The sequence below is a fragment of the Triplophysa rosa genome, linkage group LG4 (assembly GCF_024868665.1).
Source record: "Triplophysa rosa linkage group LG4, Trosa_1v2, whole genome shotgun sequence".
Lineage (NCBI taxonomy): Eukaryota > Metazoa > Chordata > Actinopteri > Cypriniformes > Nemacheilidae > Triplophysa > Triplophysa rosa.
Window position 1 is genome coordinate 29678912 of NC_079893.1, and position 18331 is coordinate 29697242.

An 18331-nucleotide genomic window follows, 5' to 3' on the forward strand; every position below is an offset into this window, starting at 1 on the left:
GCGCGCGTAAAGCAAATGCGTGCTCTCCGCTAAAAGAACTACAATTCCCGCACACAACTCTCCTCCACCAACCACGTGACTTGTTTTTGTAGGAAATACATGCCAGTGTGTTAAGCATGACTTCCGGGGGGCAGTGAAAGGGCTAAGATGAGAGCTGGGACAAACTGTCAGATATAAATGCATACAATTGAGTCACATCCTTCAATTATGGTTTTCTGATATCAGCCCTCCTCTATCGCCGGCAGACGGTAAATGCTTGTGTGTGTGTGTGGCGTTTGTTTGTGGATAAGTGAAGGTTTATTTATTTATTTAAGGTTGTTTATTTGTCCACACTGGTGCTTTGTCTGCGTTGAATCTATACTTTACTGCCGTATTTTATATGATGTGGCTCATTTTTATTGCGCTGGGTGACAGTCAGCTTTTCCTTTTTGAATGCGTGTAACCATTTTTGTGCCTGAAATGTCACGAGGTGTCAGACCTTTGACTTCATTGCATTGTTTGTCAGTTCTGTTTTCACGTCTAAAATGCGGCGAATCAGTGCAAAGATTGTCGTTCGTATTGCAAACGTGTTTCTGAACGTCTCAGTGAATGTGTGCTAGAGTTCACAGCTCCGTTTGTGAGTTTTGGCTCGTGGGGCTGAACACCTTTACGTGCACGCGTGTTTGGACGGCTGAGCGCGTGCATGAGCCCCAGTGTGAGTTATAAAGAACATCTCCAGAACAATCAACGCTGCAGAAAAGTAACCACGCTTGCCCCTTTTCTCTTTCTGTCAATTAGGGGGTCTCAGGTGTCTCAAGATGAACAAACAGCCCAGTAAAGAGTCTTTGAAGGACAAAGTGAAGGGCATCTTTGGTATTAGTACGACCCGCCTCCAGAGCAAACAGGCAGAGAGCAAACCCTCCGAGTTTATAATCACTCTGGACATCTTGAAGGTGAGAGATGATCTGGGTGTCTGTCTTTTTTCCGACGTGATTTAGAGGATTTATTCCTGCAAATGAATGCAATCATCACAGGTCTTGTTTTGCATATTTAATATCTCTCTATTTCTGCATGTCAGGAGCTGACACCAGAGTGCGGTCTACATCACAGGATCAGAGTCATCAACCATGTGTGCGACCTCGCTAAGTCCAAGAAATTTGAGGAGGTGAGCTCATTCAGGAGAATCTGTTTACTGCAGAAGGTGTATGTCGAGACAAATGGACATTAACCGTGTTGTGTTTCAGAATGCGGTGGAGGCTCTGTGGAAGGCTGTGGAGGACATGCTTCACCCTGATCAGCCGCCAGAGGCCCGTCATGCGGTGCTGGTTCTGTTGAGGGCTATTATACGGGGACAGGTACAAACACACACCTAAGCGCTAAATCTGTCTCTGCGCGAATCTGAATCCATCCCAGCCCGAATCTGAATCTGTCCCAGCCTGAATTTAAATCTGTCCCAGCCCGAATCTGAATCCGTCCCAGCCCGAGTCTGAATCTGTCCCAGCCCGAATTTGGTTCCGTCTCTGCCCGAATCTGAATCTGTCCCGACCTGAATCTGAATCTGTCTTTGACCAAATCTAAATCTGTCCCAGCCTGAATTTGGTTCTGTCTCTGCCCGAATCTGAATCTGTCCCAGCCTGAATCTGTCTTTGACCAAATCTGAATCTGTCCCAGCCTGAATTTGGTTCTGTCTCTGCCCGAATCTGAATCTGTCCCAGCCTGAATCTGTCTTTGACCAAATCTGAATCTGTCCCAGCCTGAATTTGGTTCCGTCCCTGCCCGAATCTGAATCTGTCCCAGCCCGAATTTGGATCTGTTTCTGCCCGAATCTGAATCTGTCCCAGCCCGAATCTGTCCCTGCTCGACTCTGAATCTGTTTCAACCCGAATCTAAATCTGTCTCAGACCCAGTCTGAATCCATCCCTGCCCAAATCCGAATCAAAACATTTGTTAGTGGGAACTAGGATAAGTGTGACTACTTTTGTTGGAGCTCCACTTTTGGTTAAAGAACTTCTAATATTAAACTGTGATGTTCACGTCTGCTCCAAATATGTAGTGTTCAATTCGTCGTCTTCTGTTATTTTTTTGTGCATAGGGCGAGAGGGTGGGTCCACTTCGGGCTTACTTCTTCAAGATCATTTTGGACTATCAGCCCTGCAATGAGGACCTTCCTGAGAGGCTGGAGGTGTTTAAGGCCCTCACCGAAAATGGGAAAGACATCACCTACTTAGAGGAGGAGTTAGGTACATACTCATACAGATTTTATTTATCTCGCTGGTCGTGTTCAGACTGTGATCAGTATTTGTGTTCTCTCTCAGCTCGATTTGTCCTGCTTTGGATGGACATCGGCTTGTCTTCTGATTTCCTGCACGTGCTTGTCAACCTGGTCAAATTCAACTCTTGCTATCTGGATGAGAACGTCTCCTTGATGGTTCAGTAAGCTCATGTGCACACGCAATTGTAGATAATAGTTTGGAGATACTTTACTAAATTTGTCTTAAAGACCTGAAGTAAAAAAAATGCGGTTCAGCTTATATGAAAAGGTCTTTCGTACGTGCTTTTTGTTGTTATTTCCTATTTAATTTACTGTAGTTATATACAAAAGTGAAAGAAGTAAGAATAAAGTCTAAACTTCTGAAGTTCTGATTGGTAACCATAGATGAACCTTGCTACCTTGTTATAAAACTAATATTTGTTTTTGATAGGAAAATTTGTCTTTTGTGCAACCGGACGACTTCTTCCACAGATATTGAGGTATCTGAACGCACTGCGATCTACGTTCAATGCTTTGCCATTAACCTCATCAATACAACTGTCCCACTGACGCCACTCATCTTTGTGTGTGTATGAAGGTTGCGTTGCAGGTGCTGGACGCTGTAGTGTGTTATAACTGCCTGCCCTCTGATTCGCTGATGGTTTTCATCATCACGCTTTGTCGAACCGTTAACGTGAAGGAATTTTGCGAGTCCTGCTGGAAGGTACTGAAGAATTTACCTTCGGTTTAAGATCGACACCTGAACATAGTGTCACATATTTCAGTGTAATACAGAACATGTATGTGCTTCTTGTATTGGTTTAGTTAATGCGTAAAGTGTTGGGAACTCACCTGGGTCACAGTGCCATTTATACCATGTGCCGTATCATGGAGGAGAGGTAATGTGTGTTTAACATTTCTTTCTGTTTGGTATAGTATACTTTGTTATTATGAATATAGTCTCACATGAACTTTGGCAGCTTTCTTTGGTCAAAGCCCCGCCCTGGAGGCCATATGACTGACAGGTTAAGCAACCAATCACGTTACGTTTTGTGCTGCGTCATGTTTAGAGGCGTGGAAATGTCACAGACCGGTGTACATTCATGAATGTGTCAGATGTTAACAGCAACTACAATGTTTATGAGTTTATGCCGTGAACCTCGCATACCTTTAAGAATATAGCATTTAGTCGATCGTGGTGAATTCTTATTGCAACCATCGTAAACACAGGACAGCTTACTTTGATCAGACGGCGACACGCACGTCTTCCGGAAATCCTGTAAAAATCAACCAATCAGATGACGACTTCGAACGTGCTGAAGTGTTTCCAAGAAAGTGTGCCTCATGCATCAGACGTTTAGCCAACGGTCCATGACTATTATAAATATGATATTTTTATACCTGTTTCACTTGTATTTTGCACAGCATTGCGTTGTTTTAACAAAATTGTTCGTCAAATTAACCGGCAGAAAATCAGCAATTTATTTTGTAAGTCACTTTGGATGAAAGCGTCTGCTAAATGACTAAATGTAAATGTAAAAAGATATTTTACGTTTTTGAAAAAGTGATAAAACATGAAAAATACAGTAATAAACAGCAATATTTATCTTAAATATTTTTGTACTTAAATATTTTAATAGATGAAAATTTAGGAGATTAAACAAAAATATATATCAAGTTTTATAATGATGAATAATTGTAACTTATTCACTGAAGCAAGTTATTTTAGTTTTATTGTTGCTTAATTAGCTTTTTTAAATAAATTGAATTGTCATTTTAATTTCTGTTTACTTTAACAATTTTGTGATGTGCTTTTTCATTTTATCATTTATATTTAATATTGCCATATAGACCATTTTGCAAGACGGAACAACACTGGTCCAGAAGCACTTCCCGTTTATGTTTTTTTTTTTAAATAATATGATTAAGTCTTAAAGATGTTTGTTGGTTTTATTTTGTTCTAACGTTTGTGTAGTGTTAAAAAACAGAAACAATATATCTGAAACATTGAATCTAAATCAGTTTTTATTTTTTTTATTTTTCATTTATTTTTTATTTTTTCCAGATTATGTGCCTCAATTTAAACATTTTACAATTCATTTCTAAGGCAAGTTTTTTGTTTAGTTCAAGTTTTTCTTATAATATTTAGGCTTCTATTTTATATGATTTCAATTAACAGAGAAGTTTTTAATAGTCTTAGTTTTAGTTAACGTTAATAACCTTGAATCAAACAGACCAGTTGTAGTGACTTTTGCCATCGAAGTTTAAAGTCCGAGTGAAATAAAAAATGACAATGCCTTTTTTTCATGAAATATTGCAGCGTTTATTGTAAATAATTTATCAATGTGGGTCATTCTCTTTTTAAAAATCGTGTGCCCTCATAATCTTCAGTTAAAATCTGAAAGTTGACTTCCGTCCTGTAATGACTATCCATCTTAGATGACGTATGTTAGACGGCTTGGGCGGAGCATCCGTTAACTCCTCCCCTTCAACTCAGTCTGCTGCCAGTTCCATTTCAAAATGCAGCGGCTGTTTTAATACATCCAATCAAATCTCAGCGAAAGACGAAAGCCACGCCCAACTATTTTTCTCATTCAAAATTTAATTTCACTCGGAAATGCGTCAAAATACGGAAGTAAAAATGATCACAACTTCCGGTTCACGGGGACTTTAAATCAAAGAGACTAACAAAACGACCTTTGTTAAGTCACAAAGCACAGAAATACCATGAATGTGGTGAAACAGACTTTAGGATTTGTCTTTTATTGTGAACCGCTAATATATGTTGAATGTTGAATGTGTTTCTTTGTGTAGGGTGTACTCTGAAGACGCGGCTCTTTTGAGGGGCGCTGTGTTTTTTGTTGGTATGGCGCTGTGGGGGGCTCACAGGCTTCCCGCTCTCAAAAACACCCCCACGCTGGTTCTGCCTTCATTTCATAAGGTACCCGTATGCTTTAACGCCATGCGTGCTTATGTTGTTGTGTATCTTTAGTTATTACTCATTCATCACTTCGTGTTTTTATACGATGTGCACTCCAGGCCATGAACTGTGCCAATGAGGTGGTGTCATATGAAATCGTGCTTTCCATCACACGACTGATCAAGAAGTACGGCCGAGACCTGCAGGTGGTGACGTGGGATATACTGCTGTCCATTATAGAGAGACTCCTGCAACAGATACAGGTACACAGGTGATTTTGGGGTTAAGCGCATCGTTCCACGTGGCCGTGTGCGTTACGCGTGTGTGTGTGTGTCTACAGACGATGGGCAGTTCGGATCTAAAGGTGATCGTTTATGAGTTATTGAGTACGGTTGAGGAGCTCTACGAGCAGAACGACTTTCACGGATCCTCGCAGAGATTCTTCAGCCTGGTGGAGAAGTGTGCTGATAAAAGACCAGTGAGTTTCTCTCCATCTTTATGTCTCTCATCCCGTCTAATGAGGGTTTTGACTGACCGTTGAATCTGTTCGACAGGATGCCTCGGTGTTGACGCTGATCTCCTACAGAGCCCAGTCCATTCAGCCAGCGAAGGACGGATGGCTTCAAAACCTTTTGAAGCTAATGGAGAAATTCTTCAGGTCGGAACGCTGCATTGATCGCGGAAGCGCTGCATGTCTAGATCACATTTTAAATGCGTGACTGAAAAAAATCTCTCTCTCTCTTTCCATCAGGAACGAGAGCCGGACCATGATCAGGATCAAGGTCTTGCACATCCTGTCCTTTGTACTCAGCACAAACCGCCAACTCTATGAAGTCAGTCCCACACACACAAACCTCGTTTTTTCATGTTATCTGTGTTGTTGTGGAACATCCCAGCAGTCTGTGTGAGACCAGAAACCAACCTTCTCACTCTCCGTCCAGGAGGAGCTGATTGAGGTGGTGGTGATTCCTCAGCTGGGTCAGATCGCTGAAGATCGAGATCTGTCCGTCAGGAGACAGGCCACGCAGCTGTTGGTGGATCTGGCCGAAGGTTGTAACACCCATCACTTCGGCAGCCTGCTGGACATCATTGAGAGGGTAATGGCGTGATGATGTCACGGAGCCATTAGTAATGACACGGATAGTCATTTTTGAGTAAAAAAAGTCTATGTTTATTCATGACTGTTATTAATAGCCGAAGAGAAATGTGTGTGTGAGTAAAGCTTTTGGTTTGTCTGTAGGTGGCTAGTCGTCCATTAACATGCTCAATGGATGGAGAGAGAGATCTGTCTGTGGAGTCAACCATGGAGGATGTGAGAACCTCCGTTTTGGGTCTGCTCGACATACTGGAGGTATTAAAATACATGTTTTCTGTATTCTTGTATATGTATATGACTCTCTTTCTTCAGCCTTACGCAGTTTGTGTAATTTCGACATGTTAATACAGGTTCAAAGTCTACCATAAATTATCTTGACTAAATACAAAACACACAATATTCATCGTTGCATCATGTTTTATTGGCTCGATTTATTTACCGGAGTCCTACTGATATACAGCCGCGGAAAACATTGAAAGACCATTCCAGCATTTCTAGATGTATTGTGTCCATTCAAGTCCGGTGTCTGTTGAATTTCAACAAAATCAAACCTCAGGAGTGATCCGACAGCAAATGTGAAAGACTGACAGCATGACAGGACACATGGAAAAATCCAGGTTATAACATACAAATTTATTGCTGAAGTTTTCCTAAATAAATGTAGAAATATTACTGTTGTGTTGCTTAATAGTGAATAGGAACTTGTTGTCTTTGCAGTATCTGAGGTCTTTGCCTAAATTTTACCTAAACACGAACCTAGAAATAAAAAAGATTTGAAATGGTCTCCTAATTCTTTCCCACAGTTGAATGTGCTTTTTGAAAAATGGATTTTAACACTATTACGTTAATACGTAAAAAAAAACGTAATTTTAACTGCATTGTATTGGTTGCTGTGTTTCTAGTTTTCTCTGTTTACATTGCAGTAAATCTGTAATTTCTTTGCGTAAATGATTATTTCAACACATTCTTAAGGTACGTACAGACCGGGACGTTAATCGCACGCGCTTATCGCCAGCGTTTTTCGGCATTCATACACAAACGATTTTCATTTTCATTGGCGATGAGCCGAGGGAACGTGCAAATTCACTCCCTGACATAGATGCCGCTTAATGAAAATCAGAAACACCCCGGTACACAAGGTGGCGCTGCGCAACTTCATGCGCCAATCTCATTGGAAGGCCAGTTTTTAATGCAGCGCGTCAAACCAAAAAAAACGAGCCTGAGGCGTTTAAAAAAAAATGACGCTTTTACGCCTGCCGTTTTCCGCGTAGGTGTGCAGACTCACATTGGCGCCCTTTGTTTAGTCACGACGCGTTAAACGCGCGCGATTGTCGTCCCGGTGTGGACGGGCCCTTACTATAAACAGTTTTGTTTCGAATCAGTATTTTTCAACAGATTTTTTCTGTAAATGTAACAATTTGATTGTTTTTCTGTTTACATTATGTTGCTGTCATGATTTTACAGACGTTCACCGTTAATTTCACAGTGTAGTGCATGTCTGTGGTTGTCAGATTGAGCTCTAGTGTGTGTATATCTATGGTAATCTCGTCTCTTGTCTTCTAGAGTAAACTGTACAGTCTGCCCGCCAGTCATGCCAGTCGAGTGTACGAGCTGCTGATTTCTCACCTGCAACTTCACTACAAGTACAAATACTGCAGTGCCATCGCCAGCTCTGTACGACTACAGGTCAGAGGTCACAGGGTCAGGGGTTCATAAATGGCAGGAAACTAAAAACAGTATATTTCAGATCGTGACGATCTTATTTCTCTCTCTCTCAGGTCTTTGATTTCTTGTTGATGATGAGGGCTGACTTTCTTCATCGGCTGGGACTGCCAAATAAAGACGGAGTCATGAGATTCAGCCCGTATTGCCACTGTGATGTGGGGTAAGAACGCACACGCACACACACAGGAGGCATTCAGATTTAGTGTTTTGTCTAAATCGTTGCTCAATCGTCTGACTTTCAGAGAGTCTGAAAAAAGAGTGACCGATAAGAAGCCAGCAGGATCTGTCTCCCCGCCGGCAGGAAGTCCCACACCGGTGGCCCCGCCCTCCTCCATTCGCACCGCCTATCTGCCCTACAGCCTGGCCTTCAATGTGTTACTGCAGTGTTTGAAGATGGTACACATAGTCACAGACACATCTGTACACACACACACGCGTCGCTAAAAGTACTGTTTTTGCCAATGCTGATGGTGTTTGTTGGATTTGTAGGAGTCGGATTGGAAAGTTCTGAAGCTGGTTCTGGATAAGATGTCTTGCACCATACAGAACAAAGTTCTAATACTGACATCACCGTGCAACATCGACCACCTCTGCTCGACTCTCTGCTCGATGGTAAAAACACAAGCGCGCTTTGTAAAAGAACTCTGTGTTTTTGTTTAAGCGCCTCATGTGCAAGCGGGTTAATCTGTGTTTGTGTATCTACGTAAAGGTAACGGATCGTCTCATATCCGAGCGTTTGAGAAAGACTCCCGATGGCTTCTCCCTGACCGACGTTCAGCTCGCTGTGGTTCCCGTTCTAACCGCCCTCACCTCGTACCACAGTTATCTAGAACAGCCCAGACAGGTAACGCACGCTTACACGCCTCAGAGAAACGCACACTATCAGATCAGATTCAAATGATGTGCGTGTATTTCAGAGGGAGCTGGTTCAGTGTTTGGAGAAAGGCTTGATTTATCGCTGTGCTAAGCAGTGCGTGGTCGCTCTGACCATGTGCACCGTGGAGATGCCTGACATCATGATCAAACTCCTCCCCGCCCTCATCGTCAAGCTCACGCACATCTCGGCGACCGTTGCCATGGCATCGCCCATGCTGGAGTTCCTGTCCAGTGAGTGCACACACATATTTGACGTTACACACATCATCATTATTCCGACCAATCAGAATGCCATCACTTACCAGAGTTTGTATTTTTTTACACATTCTGTTCATATAAAACTGTTGAAGTCCTGAAATGTTTTGTTATTTGTCTCTTCAGCATTGGTGCGGCTTCCACACCTGTACGCTAACTTTGTAGCTGAGCAGTATGTTAGCGTGTTTGCTATATCGCTGCCGTACACCAACCCCTCAAAGTGAGTCTGAAGTGCTAACACATTGTTTACTGGTTTATACGATGAGTAATATCACACACACTTGCGCACAAAATTTTGTTGAAAAAAATCATCACCTTTCTTAGCGGGTTTATTTTCGTGAATTAAAGGTCTTGCTTCTTTTAATGTCATAAATGAAGGTTACGTGTGCGTTTTCTGTATGCAAGTAACAGCCGTTTATTATGATTGTAATATTTAAAGATCAAACAAATTGGTGATTATTTTCTATGTTCCATATTTTGAAAACCAGATACCACATATCGGTGATTTTATTTCTTTCGTTCTGTCCACAGATTTAATCAATACATAGTATCTCTAGCCCATCACGTGATCGCCATGTGGTTCATCCGCTGCCGGCTGCCGTTCAGAAAAGACTTTGTTCAGTACATCACCAAGGTCAGTTGGGTCTTTAAGCTCTAATTGTGTGTTCACACCAAAGGAGAAGCATCAAGTTCTTCGCTTACTTGGTTTTATACACGATGGGGGCGTGTCCTCAAGCATCCGCTATTGTTCCGGAAATGCACCCTTGCCAGATTATGCAAATGTTTCACTCGAGTTGAATTTTTTCATCTTTTTCAGAGATGAATATCGAGCGTTCATGGCAATCGTTTGCAACTCCCAGTGCAAATTTGCATCTATTCATGTCTTTGCATTGACTTGTAATCTACTCGCGCAAATAGTTTAGCTCGCTTTTGGTGTGAACGCACCGTAATACAAAAAATACAAACATGCACTCTGACCTCAGGTTTGTTTTGCATTACGGTGTAAACAGTAAAATGACATTGAATCAGACTTTCTCAATTCAGAGCTGAACCACTTTTTATTTGTAAAAAAATAAAATATGTGTACGAGTCCGTATAGTATAATCTGTATAGTAATAGAACAACAGTTTTACAGCAGGATCTGCATTTTTTCGTTCAAATAGAAGATTCTTGTTATAAAAACTCGTGCATCAAAACCAATTCTTATTCAATCCACCAGATAAACTGACAATGTGCATCAAAACCACTTTGTGCTTTAAAACTACTTTATGTAATCCGAAAAAGAATTAATCGCGTTAAATTAAGTATAACGTGTAGGTATAATGTATTAAATATATTGATTTTTTTGCGATGTGACTTTAGTGTTAAAACTTTTTTTTTGGTCTAACTTGAGATAACTTGAAGTCAAGTTGTGTTTATTGTAGCACATTTTACACAAACAAATGTTAAGAGCCATATTAAAAAGGTCTGTGAGCAACCTCACTAGTAAATCAGATCTGTGCAGAAGTGGACACTTTGGGATTGCAGTACCCTAGCGTTTTGTCTTTTTCTGTCATCATATATTCACCCCTTTGTCATTTCAAACACAAAAGAAGATATTTTGAAGAATGTTGTTAACTGGCCCAGTGCTGTCTGTGGTTACCAACTTTCTTCAAAATATCTTCTTTTGTGTTCTGCGGAGGTCATGAAGGTTTGAAATGACAAGAGGGGAGAGTAAATAATGACAGAATTTTTCGTTTTTGGGTGAACTATCACTTTAACAAATGACTTGTGCTCCATCATTTAGGGTCTCCGTTCAAATGCTCTCCTGCCGTTTGATGACACACACGAGCAGAGCAGTTTCAGAGCCCGCAGCACCAGTCTGAACGAGAGACCCAAGAGGTACACACACGCCCATACACCCTCTTACACATATGCAGGGACGGATACCAGCAACTCAAAGCATGACTGTCATTCAGACGTCTCATTGGCTCATTCACTGCTGATTTATATGTCTGGTTATGTCAGAACATTTACTCTGCGCCGCTAGTCTGACTGTGAGATGTTTCACTCGCTACCTTTCGTTTGTGTTTTCCTCTTAATCTTCACTTTAATGTCTCATGTTTTCTCCATACAGTCCCAGTGGTGACTGCATCTCACAGGCAGACTGTCGCTTAAATACCATTTTTATTTGTTTATTTACATAGTTTTTTCAACTATGGGGAGTTCTTTTCTTTCAGGGGTTTATTTTAGGAAAACGTACATTTCCACTTTTCTTATTGATATTTGAAGATAAACAAAACGTTTCTTTTAATTTAAAGATTAAAGATTTGAAACTATAGTAAAAAAATAAACAAACCATATATTTAATTGACACAAAGTACTCTTTGTCTTCATTGTGGTGTCATTCCTAATACAAACAACAATTAGATGTTATTAGACGTGTTAAAATACAGAATACGTTCTTTGTGACTAGGCAAATAATATAGCCTACATAGTGCCAAAAACGCTAGCTATTAAATTAGCTTTAGCCATGATTAGCAATGTAGGAAAGTGTTGTGTAGATGTTTACAACGTTTCAGATGTATGATATATATACATCCACGACTGAATGAAATAAATGAACTAGTCAAGATGTAAAGTTTGATTTAAGGTAGTTTAAATGCTAATTGCTAAATTGTTTAAATTGTTAATAGTTTATTTGCGTGCAGTTGAAGAAACAGAAAAATACCAAGTGCGTGTGCTCTTATTAATCTTAGCAGCAGCCAATGAGATGATGTTTTACAAAAGTCATACGTTATAGGTTAGATGATAACAGTCCCGCCCACTGACGTGCGGATTTGAATCGCCCAATCAGAAGCGAGCCTGTTCCTCTATTCCCCTGTCCTATTCTCTTATATGTTCTCTCATCGTTGTCCCCTTTTTCAGCTCTGTTGTTCTATTGGGTGCAGAAACAGCCACTATCTCATACTCCAGATAACCATGCAAGCAAATCACCATAGTAACGACACTAAACCATTATAACAACACACTTTCAGCCGAAATCAGTGTATTTTAATTACTGCACCAAAGTTTTAACAGGCTGTCAAAATTCATCGTCATCCATGTTGTCATAGCAACAGCATCATGTGATCTTGTTGTTTTTGGATTTTCCATCTCTTGTTTTGTTTTTTGCTTTCATTGGGGCTGGACTTTGAATAGAAAGCTTAAACAGCCAGCAAAAAAGTAGCTTTGGTTGTATAATGTGATTTGACATTTGGTTGGCTACATGAAATAACAATCCAAATTAATTTTATTAAGTGGCACTGTTTGTATTAAAGACCTCACAGTTTTTCACGCTCATAAAATGAATCTCTAATAAATGTCTTTTGGAGCGAAACGATACGTTAGTGAGAAAAAAGTGCTAAATAAGTTTAATTTTAAATCTCATTGGTTGTCTGGTGACTAGTCGGCATATGCGTGACGAATAAAAACCCATCTATCTGAGCTTAAAATCCAGAGGTAACTGTATTAAATTCAGAGAAAAATGCAGAGGATGCGGCTCTGTATTTGTTTTTAAATCCAACCAGCAACATGGCAACATTGGCGTCACTGTTGGAGTTTGGGGTCGGGGTTATCGGTAAAGGGGGTAGATTATTATTTTTTGCAGTTTCGTCTGATTTGCAATTCCTTTAGTGTTAACTGAAGTATATGATTCTTTGTTTTTACGAAACCGATGAAATTAACTTATTAAGTATATATTAGAGATGCACTGACACAAAATGTCTCCACCGATTATTCAGAGTTATATCTGCCGATTTTGAAGATTAAATAAATATTTCTTAACTTTCTGAATGTTATTAATTAATATAATATAATATAATATAATATAATGAATTAATGTTAAACGTCAAACTGGTGATGTTTCTTAACATTTTCTATATAGGCCTACAGAGGACAAATTCATTGCATTTTCCTGTCCTCTTTTGATTGACAGGATATATCGGCCCTGAGCATCGACTGTTTTTAAACTATTGGCCGATAGCGTGAAAATTTGCTTTTGTCGACCGATACCGATTATTGGCCGATATATCGGTGCATCTCCAGTATATATTCAAGATTTTGCAATCCATTAGTTTGAAGAGCCACACATTCTCTGTTCCAGCCCCCCTTTTCACCTCATCCAGTGATTGATTTTGTGTTTTATTTACTGTATTAACTGTATTAAAATGCTGTTCACTTCCAGTATAAAGATCCCATTTGCGTGTCTGAATCCTTTTCCTCCCTGTATATTTGTGCTGTTTTCTCCCACTAGTTCATTCTTTTTGTAGATCGCTGAAAAGTATATTACTTACTTTTTGCCTTGTTATGTGTCTGTTTCTCTCGTTTATGCTGTTTCTCCTCTCAGTTCGTCCTTTCTCCCTCTTTTGTTGTAACGTTGTCCCTGTTTTCTAGTTCTCAGTGTGCACTGCTGACCGAGTTACTTTTGTTTTCCTTTCACTGCCTTTTTGACTCCTCCCCCCTCCTCTGATTGGGCCTTGCGTGGTGGGTGTGGTTTGGGGGGGGTGCCGACGCCTTGGACCCGTCACCTGCGATCTGCCCCATTCGTGACTACCCCATCCACCTGACCCCTCCCCCTCCACGTGGTGCCGTGCTGCTGGAATGTTCTGTGGTTGCTCGACCTCGAAACGCCCCAAATTTCCCCCAACGTTCCCTTTTCCTGACGCACCTGACCCGTTTGCCCTCGGGGCAGTTTGCGGACGACCAAAGTGGTGAAGCAAGGCCCCAGCGCAAACTCGCCTGTTAAAGACCTGAAAGATCTGTCGGCCATGGACGCCTTCCGCTCACGAAGCATCAGTGTGTCCGAGCATGCGGTGCGCAGGTAGAACATTTTTGGTAACCTCAGCCAATTCTTTTACTACATCAGACAAATCCCTGCTTTTCTTTTTCTGGTGGGTGGGGCTTGGGTATTCAGGGAGGGGCGTTGTCTTGGCGATGCGTGGGTGGGCGTGGCCTTCTGGTTTGGGGTTATTCTGATTTGCGGGAACGAGTGCATGCTGGAGGAGGGTTTAGTCTTTTCTTGCATTTCATGTGTGGTAACATGTATTGCATGCGCTGAGGCTTTGTTACTGCGGTCATTTTATTACATTAACTCCTTTTTTTTGGCATTTGGGCTACAATGCTTTTTTGTGGTTTTTGCAATGTTGTTTTGTTTTTTTGCGAACAAATGGCTGTACACAGAAAGCATGCACAACAAAGGGGGGTCGGCAATACGTGACATTCACGCAATCCAACAGCAAGCTTTTTTCGCGGTTTGTTTTGTGTGATGGGCAGCTGTAATTCAACTTGTGAACGCTAGGGGGCGCATTCAACTTACTCAGCCTGCTGCCTGTCTCGGTATGCATTCAGTGCCATGAAACGCATGATATTCACACACTCTTTGCTCTCTCAGGTAAAGTATCTGTCATTGTGTTATCAAGGTTAAATCATTAATCCAGTTTGTGTCAAAGTTGTACAAGGGTAAAAAAGAAGAAAGAAAATGTTTCACTTTCTTTACACATGACGCAACAAACCTTTTCTTTGAAACACATTATACAAATTCTGTCATTTATTCAACCTCACGTTGTTTAAAACCTGTATGTGACTCTTTCTTCAGTGGAACACAAAAGAAGATATTTTGAGAAGTGTCTGAGTGGTTTTGTGTCCATACAATGGACGTCAATAGAGGCCAGTGTTGTTTGGTTACCAACGTTCTTTAAAATATCTTCTTTTGTGTTGTGCATAAGATTTGTAATGACACAAGAGTGAATAATTGGTCAAATAATTTTCATTTTTGGGTGAACTGTCCCTTTAAGAATTCAATGGCGCCCACTTGTGACTGAACACAATAATGAATCTTATCCAGTGGAGATTGCCATAATTAATTGGAGGCGATGGAAATTTAACTTAATTTAATTGTACATCCTTGATGTCAAATTGAATTTTGTTATGTATAATATGTTTTTTTTCCCTGCTAAACCTCATGCTATATAGTGGCAAACCAGCAGAGGGCAGTGTAGGGTCTGTATCCTGACAGGTTTTCATCCCCAGGGTCTGTGCTTTATTAACCCAGAGCATCTAATCACCATAAAATCTATTAATCAGCCCATGAACAGCTTGCGAATTTGCTGTTTGTCCACTCTTAGCATGCAGCAGGAACATTTGTCTTCATGCTTCCAAAAGGGGGAAATCTCTCTTGGTCTCTTTATCATTGGTTTCCTAATAGCCTAAAGGAGTTCTGTGCTAGGGTGTTTTGTTTTTTGCTAAATTATTTGAGCAACGTTGTCGAAGAAAGCAATTGATTTTATTGTACAGAATGTTACCAGAAGAATATCTCTTAGAATGAGATCAAATCGATTCCCATACAATGTTATTTTTGTTCAATGAATCACAAAGGGACATCAGTGAATTTCTTAAAGGGACAGTTGACCCAAAAAATGTATGACTTTCTTTCGCCTGCAGAACACAAAAGAAGATATTTTGAAGAAACTTTCCAATGGCTTTCATTGTGTATATACACAAAACCACCGAGACATTTCTCAAAATATCTTCTTTTGTGTTCCACAGAATAAAGAATCTGATTTTAAAAGACGTTAGAGTGAATCAATGACCAAACATTTTTTGTCGAAGACCTCCACAATAAGCATACATCTACATTTATGTTCCGCGCTGTCATCTCTTAATGCATCAACCGAGAAAAATTATACCGACAAATCACATCATTTACTTGACATGCATTTAATGCCTGGAGATCATCTGTCTGCAGCTAACAGAGATGATGGAGAGGCGTTACGTGCGTCTGAAGAGCTGGTGAACAGTGAACCCTTTTCTGTGGGAAATGGCAGTGAACCAGTTTTCATGAAGTTCTCAAGTTTAAACTGAAAAGTGAAGTGTTTCTGAAGGCAGAGTAGAATATTTTGTTCAGCTGTACCGGAAGCTATAAAATAAGTTTATAACAGAACATTTTTTTACTTGATTTGAAAACATTGAAGATTTGGAGTACACAAACTGGGACCTGATACGTCTTTTCCCGTCTCTCTCAGTGTGAGTGTTTCTCACGGTCAAACTTTTACCCTTTGGCATAAAGCCCGGTTCATTTCCCATCTTGTCTGTCTTTGGCTGTAGAGCAGTACATGTAGAGTGATCAGTCACAGTGTTTTTGTTGCAGGGTTGCACGAGAATTTACCGCGATATCACTAAATCCTATTGAAATCGCGCTGGCTGCGATAAGCAATGTGTCGATATTTTTTTTTTAATGCGTAGCTTGTCCGTGAAGCACGGCTCTGGGATCAGTAGGAAATGCTGCTCGATCTAAAAGCAGTGCGAGTTTGAGTCGCTTATAATGTGCATTTGAAAAGCAACACCTGTCAAACATGATCATTATAAATATACTTTATTATCATAAAAATACCTGATGAGGCTTGAGTAACAGTGATATAAAGATGTCCATAGGCATTTCCTAGTTTCTAGAACGTGTTATGGTCTTCTTCTGCAGTGCGTATTTGGAGTTTCCGCACGAGAGCGCCCTCTGTCTTTCGGATGCAGCAGCATTTTCCCGTACTTCACTCAAAAGCGTGATATTTATCGTCGGTTTATCGTGACAGCCCTACAAGTGGTGGCTATCTGAAATAAATGATGACACGGTTATAGTCTGAAAAACATTTTCTTTCTTTTTGTGGAGCAGTTTGTTAACAGACAGTTAACGACAGGCTTTGAGCAGTTGTCTTTCATTTTGTGAGTTTTTCTACACAGATGATGGGAACAGACTTTTAGTTTGTCATTATTATGCAACATTGACCCTATATAATAATAGTTCCTCCGTTGTGCGTTTGACACCCAAATGTTTCTTTCTTTCATTTTTCTATTGTTGTGTTTTGCAGATAAGTGTGTGTTTATTAGGGGCAAACTGCCTATGAAGCGCTGGTTTGTTGGCTTTTTATGTGACCTTGATAGATAGACAGATCTCACTTTGTCTTTCTTTTATATCTTGTAGTTGTCTGTCTTATCAGTCTTTCTGTCTGTGCATCTTTAACTATTTATTTCTGTATACTGTATGTCTGTGTATCTATCTGTCTAGCTATCGCTCTTTGTTGATCTATTAAGGCCCAGTTTCACAGACCAGGCTTAAGGCTAGTCCCAGACTGAATGTGTGACCTGTCTTAACTGAATATAACTTGCCCAAAAATATCTTAAAATATATCAGTGCCATTGTTTTGTCTCGAGATGCACAGCAATAATGTATTCTTCTAGGGTATTTTGATAAAAGCAACATAAATATCTTAATTCAGCTAAGGCATAGACCTGGTTTAAACTAAACTGTGTCTGTGAACGGCCTGTATGTTTTTTTACCCTTGTTTATCTTTTTATCTGTCTCTTTCTTATCTGTCTGTCTGTTTATCTCTCTCTATCTATCATTGTCTGTCTGTCTGTCTGTTTTTGCCTATCTCTCTTTATCTCTCTCTCTCCATGTCTGTCGGTCTGTCTGTCTATCTTTCATTTTGTCTATATCTCTCTGTCTCTCTCTCTTAATCTCTCTCTCTGTTTTGTTTCTCTTGTTAATCAGAGTTTTGTCTTAAGCAGCCACAACGGTGATACACTCTGATCTGAACTGAACCCAAGTGTGAGCAATAAAATAATATTCCTCTTGGTCAACACCAGTGATAATGTAATAAATCTGGTTGCATTTCTGCAGTCAGACTCTGGGTTTAGTTGGGTTCTGGTGCTGTGGGTCTGTTAGTCAGCCGTTCCTGATTCTCAGGGTCAGCCAGTCGATGAACACTCTTCGTCATCCGCTGCGGTGTGTGTTAATGCAAGGTGTGAGGGTGTGTACTGTTAGTGTATGGAGACAAAGCCTGCTTGATTTCCCCCGGGATGCAGTTGCCATGGTTACAGGAGGGCAGAATGCTGATGAGTGTCTTATATTAAAACCATCACTTACATCATCAGATGCACTTCACATGGGTGCTGTGTGTGTGTGTGTGTGTGTGTGCGTGCGTGCGTGTGTGTGCGTGCGTGTGTGTGCGCGTGCGTGTGTGTGTGTGTGTGCGTGTGTGTGTGTGCGTGTGTGTGTGTGTGTGTGTGTGTGCGTGCGCACTCAGCTGAAAAAGTGTTGCCAGTTGAACTTTTCTAGGGAGTTTTGTCTCAGTGTGTGTGTGTGTCATGCATCCAAAGTGTTCTTTAATGAACCTCTCTCTCTCTCTCTCTCTCTCTCTCTCTCTCTCTCTCTCTCTCT

At 40.6% G+C, this 18331-nt stretch overlaps 1 protein-coding gene across 1 annotated transcript; it reads left to right on the top strand.

Annotated features, from left to right (window-relative positions):
• Window positions 1-120: 120 nt before the first annotated feature.
• On the top strand, window positions 121-14001 carry tsc2 (TSC complex subunit 2). Its single transcript, XM_057332253.1, has 26 exons — window positions 121-248; window positions 778-932; window positions 1058-1144; window positions 1224-1334; window positions 2072-2219; window positions 2295-2412; window positions 2682-2730; window positions 2829-2954; window positions 3056-3129; window positions 5045-5171; window positions 5270-5413; window positions 5491-5628; window positions 5705-5808; window positions 5902-5983; window positions 6092-6247; window positions 6391-6501; window positions 7810-7932; window positions 8025-8131; window positions 8214-8367; window positions 8461-8583; window positions 8681-8815; window positions 8889-9078; window positions 9229-9322; window positions 9634-9736; window positions 10889-10983; window positions 13814-14001. The coding sequence occupies exons 2-26, from the start codon at window positions 798-800 to the stop codon at window positions 13944-13946; spliced, it is 2967 nt and encodes a 988-aa protein (XP_057188236.1). The 5' UTR covers window positions 121-248; window positions 778-797; the 3' UTR covers window positions 13947-14001.
• The last annotated feature ends 4330 nt before the right edge of the window (window positions 14002-18331 follow it).